The sequence below is a fragment of the Phytophthora cinnamomi genome (assembly GCF_018691715.1).
Source record: "Phytophthora cinnamomi strain GKB4 chromosome Unknown Contig0, whole genome shotgun sequence".
Lineage (NCBI taxonomy): Eukaryota > Oomycota > Peronosporomycetes > Peronosporales > Peronosporaceae > Phytophthora > Phytophthora cinnamomi.
In genome coordinates, this window is record NW_027150933.1 from 2,567,472 (window position 1) to 2,576,579 (window position 9,108).

A 9,108-nucleotide genomic window follows, 5' to 3' on the forward strand; every position below is an offset into this window, starting at 1 on the left:
CACAAAGTGCACGTATTATCGCACACCTGCATGGCAGCAAGAGCAACCGTCGGAACTGGCGTACGAAGCTCTACCGCTCAACCAAGTTTACAAACTGGTAAGCCGTTGGTAATGGCGCTGAAATACATCTTGATACGGTTGTGCTGTGATATTTATTGTTTGTTTCATCTCTAAGATGGATAAGAGCATCTCCACCACCGCGGGAGCAAAGCGTTCGTGGAAGCCACCGTAGCGTTCCGGAAATTGGTCAGTGTGCCCCTGGCAGCGTATTCTCAAACAAAAAATGACAACTCCACGTTGCAGGCGCCGTACAGAGCTACCACGTGAGAGTGATTCAGTCAAAACCAGCCATCCGTCTCGTGTTTGAAGATTGTCTCGCCTCAACTCGAAACGTTTTTGCCGTCTCGACTTGAAGCACCCGCTTGATCACCAGTGATGAGTCGAGCCAGGTCCCTCGATGCGCCGACGCGAAGGCGCCACGGCCTAGAACTGTATCGCTGGTTCGCAACCCTACTTCATGAGGATGTAATAACCGCACAGGTAGAATCAGTGGCGTCCTTGTAGGACCTGAAATGGTATATTCGACTCCGGACACCGCACCTTCAATCATCGGGATCTCTTCATCTGCGTACTTACTCGAATAGCGCCGCCGCTCGAACTCGAGAGCTGCACAAAATCCCTACACTTGCCTCACCCAACTGTCCACATCGAACTGGTCACTGCCTTTCTCTTCCAGCTCTTTCAAAGTTGCAGCAGTATCCGGTACTGCTGCGCACAACGCTTGTTCTTGATGTCTGCGTAGTATTCGCCACGGTGGCATTGATCTTATTGGCACGATGGCGACCTTCTACTTGAGAGCACAGCGGCGTTGAAGCACGCCTTGTCCAGCATGGATCTGTATAATACGATGGCGACCCTGCTGAGTCTGGACACCGTCAAGATCAGGGCGGCGTTTGCCAACGCACCCAGCTCGTACTACGCATACATCCGCTCCATCTACGAGCGCAGCCTTGAGCATGTGCTCATCGAGACGTCCCTCACCGTCTTCGTCATCTACACCACGTTTGGCAAGCGCGACAAGCCCAAGGGCACAGCCGTCAAGCTCTCTGAGCGCGAGATCGACGCTCTGTGCGACCTGTGGACGCCCGAGACCATCATCCCGCCCAGCGCCATGGTGGGCGATGTTGAAGTTAGGCTCGTCTTTGGAAATAAATGTGACTCATACTATTGCATATATGAAGAATGATAGTTCCAATTGGCAGGCAACATGCTAAATCGTGGGTGCCTGGCAATTCTTCACTAAGTTTTTGAGAATAGCATACTAGAACCCAATGAGCCTAAGTTCTCCTAAGTTTATTAAGCTTACCTTTTCTTTTTACCGCCTTCCTCTATAAGTCCTTTTCCCAAGCGCTAAAGACTGCTGTATCCGTGTTTAACAGGCTCTTAATAAAGCCAAGCGTTGAGGGGACTGGATATCACAACCGTATTTCCCCGAGACAGTATCTTTTGCTCTGTATGCATTTACACGAAGTCACACTGCAATGCATTTCCGTCTTATTGACACGTTGAACGGGCTATGATGCCTTTACATAAAGTTCATTCTGACATTTGTGAACCCGTGGCTGTTCCTAGTATCATATATCTGGTCGTCCCCGAGCATAAGAAATGTTATCGCCTGATGAATGTTAACTCCCATGCAATTGTCTACAGTTCCGACGTGTTTTTTTAATGAAGACAGTTTCCCATCGTTAGGTCAGAACGATATTCATTCATCAACACAAGTATACAACTAATGTCCTCAACAAGTTCAAACACCTTGTCACATACCCAACTGCGACACCATCAGACCACAGCGCTAAACTGACGAAAGTCATAGCGCCTACCACTCAAGAAGAGAGGGAGGCGATGAAAGAAGTTCCCTACCAAGACGTCGTTGGTCGTATCATGTACCTGATGGTTGGCATTCGCCCCAATCTGGCATTTTATATATGCGCGAGTTAGCCAATTCTTGTCCAATCCTGGAAAGGAATACTGGAAGGCAGCGGTAAGAGGTCTTAAAAGCCTTTCGGGTACAACAGATCAAGGTCTACTACTCGGTGGGCCACTATCTGCTGATGCCAACAACTTTGCTGATCATCTGACAGCTTACAAGACTCAGACTATGCTAATTGTCCTGACACGAGAAGGTCGATTGGCGGATACGCTACGATGAGCGGAACAAGTCCAGTGTCATGGCTGTCGAGAAAGCACCACACCGCAGTGCTCTCGACTACAGAAGCTGAGTACATTGCTTTATGTCATTGCATGCAAGAAGTTATTTTCTTTTACCAAATCACTTGACAAGAATCAGTTCAGAACGTTAAGAAATAAGCTAGGAATGAGATCCATTAATTCGCTAACAAATAGATAGGTCAACACACTAACACAAGTGAATTCACCATTTCACAACAATTATTTTATGAGTCACAGGACAGCTTGAGGTTTCCCCTAACAATAGGTTTACTCGTAGCGTCTTATAAGGTTTTACCCTCATTTAGGTTTCTCTGGCACACTCACCGAATATACAACAATAAATAGTGAACATGAGTGACAGAGTCAATGAAGCAAATTTATTATCTGCTTAAGCCTGAATGACAACCTTGCGCACGAACATCACCGCGTCAATCCACTCGCCATAACGTCCCAAGGTCTTCTTGGCATCGCCGTCGTGCACGGTTAGCTTCCGTCCGCTTACGTGAAGAGCAAATGCATGCCCGACGCCCATAGTACTTTGAGCTCCAACGACGTAGACCCCATTCTTGAGCTTGAGACGCCGGATTGCTGCAGCACCTCGGTGCCCGGACTGCTGGTAATTGAACTTGAAGTCGGGAACCGATAGGGGTGAACCGGCACGTTGCAGCTGGTTGAGGAAGGCGCACGTCTGTTTCCAGCTGATGCCACGCGAAATGTCCACGCCGCGAGCCGCAGCACCCTCCTGGAAACGCTCAACTTCTTCACTTGGCACTGCGGACGGAGAACCCTCAAGGACGGCAGCCTTCGCCAAAGCTTCAAACATGCACGTGCCATTGATGTTGGCGCCCAGCACAGCTTCGTGATGCGTTCGTGCCCAGACGAGAAAGTCGCCCTCACGCCCGGCATCAACCCACTCATCCACGATGGCCATGGCGTCACCAAAGCCATCCTCACGAAGCTTGGTGGCAGGTTCATCCGTTTCGGGGCGCTGTCCTCCCACACGAGTCTTCCACACCACGGTGTACTTGATATCGGCGCCTGTTCCGACACGGTCGCGGAGGTAGGCAACCTTCCACTTCCTCGCCATGGCCCTGGCCATACTTGCCTCGGCATAGCCTGCTCGCACTGCCAGCTGCCGCTTCGGAGGCCTGCCACCCACGGATATCTTTGCTGTCTGCTTCGTGCGAGCCATTTTTGCAGAGAGCTACCAAAACTCTTAGTCAAAAACAACTAGGACACGAATCAAAAGCAAGAAGTAAGCAAAAACAGTATATTTTCTGCTTAAGCTCTGGGTGGCAAGTTGCTAAATGAGCCAGTAACGATCAAATGCGGACCGCACCGTGCGGCCCGAACCAATCCCTTGCAGATCACAGAAAGTATCCCGTCTGGATACCCATGAATTGACGGGACATCCACTCCAAAAACTAATGACTCTAAGAACTAATAGAATTTTTGCAAACGGCCTCATTTGAGAATTTGCCGAGTCGTACACACTTGTCCCGATCGGCAAACCGACCAGCTGACCCCCCTCACGAGGAGAGCTCAAATCCGGTCTCGGATTAGCCGTAGGCCCTCTGGAAGCGCCAGAAAACGCAAAAAAACAAGTTTCGGCCTGGCGGTTTTGTCGATTTACAAAATCTGACTGAGCGATTTTGCAAGGGATGTGCATGCAAATTATGACCAATAAGAATGATCCCTGACGACGAGCCAGAGATGCTGTTAGGCTCGTCTTTGGACATAACTGCGACTCGTACTATTGCATACATGAAGAATGATAGTTCCCAGCGACATGAAACGTGCTAAATGGTTGGTGCTGGCAATTCTTCACTAAGTTTTTGAGAACGGTATACTAGAACCCAATCAACATCAGTGCTCCACCTCCTTCCTCTACAAGTCCAATTCCCACGCGGCGTCTACAGTCGATGAAGTTCCCGCCCTCGCACGTGAACGAGGACTCGTTCTGCGACGGCTGCGGCATGGACTCCATCGTGGGGAATATGTACTCGTGCTCCAAGTGCGTCAACTACCACCTGTGCGAGAGCTGCTACCAGCTGGGCATTCATGGCTTCGAGGAGTCCAAGCTGCTGCTCGAGGTGCGCGAGGACTTCGCGCTGCGCAAGATCATGGACGTGTCCAAGAACAAGGTGCCCGAGGAGGTCTTCACGGTGCTGCTCAAGACGGTGTGCCGCGGCGAGGTGGACTAGTTCAACTTCCTGGCCAAGTGGATCACGGCCGTCGTGCTATTCCAGCCCATCAACACGCTCGAGGTGCGCGGCATCGAGATCCCGCACCTGGACGCCGTGACACGCGGCACGCTCGTGCAGCTGCTGACCCCCGTGCTGGCTGACCGCACGGACCTGGAGGTGTGCGTGGAGTGGTTCTGCCCCGTACGTCCGAAATTTTTTATTTCGTGCTTCTCGTATTGTTCTCAGAATCTTGTGACTGATTTGTTGTGCGGTTGCCGGTGTATTGACGATGAACTAGGACGCCGACAACATGGACATGCCCGGTGTGCAGCGCCGGATGGAGACCATCCGTATCTGGGTGGCCACTGACAAGGATCAGAAGTCCCCCTTCGCCATGAAGGAGGGTCTCAAGGACGAGGACACCGAGTCGGACATGTCCCCGACGAGCTCCAGCGGAGACGTCATTGGCTCTCCTGGCCCGGCCAGCCCTGCGTCAGAATCGCCGAGCGTGACACCCCCGCCGTCCCCCTCGGGGGTTCGCCGCAAATCCACGGGAGCGACGTCAATGACTTCCGAGTCGTCCTCGCAGGTCTCTCCCCCGCGCCTTGATGCGCTGGCACTCACCGACAAGGTCGCTGAATACACGTACGAGGTCGACGACACGCACGAGATCCTCGAGTAGGACATCGCGCAGGTGATGGGGACCACCGACTCGATCACCTTCTCGGGCACGGAGGCCACTTCGTCCTCTGGCGGCGTTTGCCAAACGTGGCGACCACATTGTCATGGATGAGGGCTGTAACGACTCGGTCCTGGTGGACGCCATCCTGGCCCGCTCCACAGTGATTTACCACAAGCACAACGACATGGAGGACCTGGAGCACGTGTTGAAGCGCGTGCGCGACGAGGACAAGCGCAAGAACCGCGGTTCGGACTGCCAGCGCCGTGACGAAGGCTGTGTTCTGCAACCACTGTGACATGATCGAGCTGCTCAAGGTGGTGGAATCGTGCAACAAGTACTTCTTCCGCATCTTCCTGGACGAGAGCTTATCGTTCGGTGTGCTCGGCAAGGCTGGTCGTGGGCTCACGGAGCACTTTGGCAGTCGTCGGACGTGCTCGAGGGATTTGTCGTTAGTGTGAACCAGCTGCAGGAAGGAGACGAAGGCACCACTTCGACGTCTGTCGGGGCATCGGTGCATGCACGCTAAACCACACCGCTGCTTGGGAGTTCGGGAGATCCCCCTCACGCTGCGACCACAAAACCCTTGGCTAGCATGGACGACTCGGAGGTGGCCATCATCTGTAGCTCCCTGGCCGGATCCACCGCCAGTGTGGGCGGCTTCAGCACGGGCTCGCAGGAGGTTGTGGAGTACCAGCGTATCGACAGCGCTGGCGACCTGTTCTCTTCCCCTTCACGTCGGCTTGCTGTTCGGAGGCCACCCGTATCATGAAGAACGAGCCGGAGTTCTTCACCAAGCTCTGCGACAACGCCAAGCTCCGCGACAACGCCAAGCTCGCTCACGACGTTCTGTCCGCCGGTGTCCAGGGCGTGTTCAGCATCTTGATGGCTGTCGTCTACCCCATCCTGCTCGTGCGTCTGCTAGTTCTCTGCGTCCCTCGCGGTCGAGCAGTTCCTCCTTCTCCGTCTCTCCCTTCCCGCCAGTCTGCCATCGTGAGCGAGTTGTTGGTCACCATCGGCCAGACCTTCACGGAGGTGCGCTGCGCTGCTCGCAACTTGTCTGGGATGACGCTCGTTCCAGCTCCAGCTAGACTGGAGGCGCCAAGGCACAATAGATGTACCACTACTTGATACTTGGTTGCATCTTGATTGGTTGAAAATCTAAACAAAAGGCTGTTGTCGCAAAGAAATCCAACTTAGCAAAAGCTGGTGGGTTGTAGCAGATAATATTGGCTTCAGTATGAGCTCTCCCGGTCGCCTACCCACTTTTGCTAAATGGGACTTAATGTATTGTTATTAGAACGAAAGGGTTAAAAACAAAATAGAGGTTCTCTGCCCCCCCCCCCCCAGTCAATGTGCAGCGGGGCGGCATGTTGCCATCCTGCACCTGCATTTGTTGCATCGCTGTTTCCTCTGCTAGCCATTCATGGTCGTCCCTCAGGTGGATGAGTGTGGCCAGGATCGGGTGTGTCCACCCAGAGCTTGTCAGTCGATTTAGAATTATCCGTCCGCACTCAGTGCGAAGGATAGCCATTAGTGCATTCGGGTGTAGTAGTCGGGTGTCTGAGGACTGGATCCATGGCACATGGGTCGTGGCTAACAATTGGATCCAGAAGTCGTTTTGAAGAACTCATGGGCTGCGGCGTACAACAGCAGTTCAAACAGCGCCTGTGCCAGAGAGATATCGTATAGTTTCGACTCGTCCTTTATGTTCTCCAGCATCTCTCCGGTTCTCTTGAATAACGCCGCACGGGATGTCGGGGAAGCAAGCCCAGACAGTTTTTTTTTCTTTCCATCTCGTAGTGAATTTGTTGCCGTTGGTCACTGAGCCGTGCACATAGCGGAACCACAGGCGCACACGCGCAAGTTCTTCAATCAGATCTGATTTTTGGCGCATCCACCGTGAGGCTTTCAGCAACAAAGCTAGCCGGATTTTGCTAATCTCTTTCATCACATTCTCGCAGCTCGTTACGATCGAGAAAACCTTCGTTTCCTCTGCTTGGAATGCCTGCTGAAGGGTTTTGTTTTCTTGTTCGAAAACGAGTTTTGATTTGACGATGTTTTCTGCCATCTCCGGAATCAATTCTCTGATTGTAATAGGGTTCGTCGATAGTTTCACCTTGTTGTTTCGTTTTTTCGTGATAGTACGCGTACTCATTGCTGTTGGTGCTTTGTTCTGACGGGTTGATGCGGGTTACTACGATTTGGTAGCCGAATCCCCATTTTCGTCAGGGTTTGACACACAACATTTCAACTCCTGGTCTAGTTTATGTCAAATTTGACTGAGAGGGAGTTGAAAAATGCAACAGTGAGATCGTATTCCGCCATTGTCGAACTGCAGGTCGACACGTCTAACGCGACAATGCCCGTATACAGGGCGTCGGCTGCGGGATATCGTTCATTGGCGATGTCATGGAGGTGGTCGTGTCACTTTCACTGCTCTGTGTCACAAAACCCGGCGTACTCCGACCTTCGAACGCCAACCGGAATTGCTTGCTCAGTTGTTGGTCACGAATTTCCCAAGCCTCCTTCATCCGGCCACTTTTAGCTGTGAGCTACGGATATTTGTGTGGTGAAGTGATTTTTCGCCCGTCGAGGCTGCCTACAGGCCGAAAGTCAAGTATTTTCGCCGATGTTCCAACGTCGGCGAGCTAAGCCTGTGCGGTGAAGCGATCTCTTAGTCTACATCAAGGCACTTAATTCGGTGATCAAAACCAGTCTGACCCAAGTTTGTACACGTGACACCGATCCGAGGAGTTTCGCCGAGGAGGTCGGCGAGCTATAGGGTCGGCCCGCGAATCGAATTAGTTTTAGTATGGGAGAGGCCGTAACAGCCCATTTTCATTAGATATTTATATAGGGACCTTTGGGAGGGCCGTTGAGCCCAGCAAAGCAAACATAAATACAGAGTGGAATTTCGGGGTCCAACACAAGCGACACGCGGCGACTCTTCGAGGTACGACCGTCCCCGTAGGACTAGATCATGCCCACCGCTAAGATCGGCTTATCGAAGTGACGGAAGTGATCTCGGCCACCCGGCAAGTCCAAGAAGCGCGTGTGAGTGTGGTGGTTTCTGGACATCTGCCCCCAGGGCAAGGAGCTTGTCGAACGTACGAGCGCGGGTTTTCGACCCGCCAGCGAATTAAGGTCGGTGCGGCTTTGCACCGACGGCCCGTCAAGGCGAAAGCTCCGTCCATCCTTTGATGGAGGGCACGGGTTCAAGGAGGAGTAGGAGAAGAAGGAGAAGAAGAGGTGGATGAAGTAAGGGGAGCGTGCTGTGTGCTCGTGGCACGGCTCTTGGAAGAGCTTGACAGGTGTCTAGGGAGGAGCCACTACACCGCTGTAAACGGACTGGGCGATCTTCGGATCACCCGACAAGCCTACGCTCAACGAGTGTAGGTGTTGTTGATGTGGGAGTGGGAAGCTAACGATTTTGGCACGTCTGCTACACCACATTTGCTACATCGATCGATCACCCGGTAGTGGTGGAAATGACAGCTTCCCGGCCAGTCGAAGCACGCGTAATCCACGCGTGCGATGCACCGCCAAAAAGGCAGCACGTCACTAGTCACCGCTAGCTGGTCACCTTCGTGACCAAGGAGCTTTATCCACAGATTCGTGTTAAGTACGTCCACCCTCATCCTAGCGTGAGTAGATTGGTGTGTCTGTGGGTTGGCAAACGTCGGTGGACTCAACCATGACATCACTTTAAGACGATGGTGGCTGCTGCTTCCCGACGACGGGGCTCGCCCACCGGGAGGAGCTCTGGGAACAGCAAAGTAAGGCAGCAGTGGCTGGATTGCGGATGCTGGAGTGGAAGCGTTTGCGCCGAATAGTGGGGCTCGGCTCCTGGGGGGCCAAATGTTGCTGAGGCTGCGCCACCACGCCTTCTCCCTGTATGACCCCACACAGGATCAACTTGTGTGCCCGCATGCGGAGTGCGTGAGGGCTAGTCGAGTCTCTATGCATCATATATTCTGGGCATGTCCAGCAGCTCAGCAGCTCCGCCAA

At 52.9% G+C, this 9,108-nt stretch overlaps 1 protein-coding gene across 1 annotated transcript; it reads left to right on the forward strand.

Annotated features, from left to right (window-relative positions):
• Positions 1-4,208: 4,208 nt before the first annotated feature.
• On the forward strand, positions 4,209-7,277 carry IUM83_02034 (major facilitator superfamily; the record flags this gene model as incomplete). The annotated part of the gene is made up of 4 exons (XM_067925930.1): positions 4,209-4,412; positions 4,482-4,619; positions 4,717-4,741; positions 7,243-7,277. 4 exons carry the CDS (start codon positions 4,209-4,211, stop codon positions 7,275-7,277), a joined length of 402 nt encoding a protein of 133 aa, XP_067800617.1.
• Between the last annotated feature and the right edge of the window lie 1,831 nt (positions 7,278-9,108).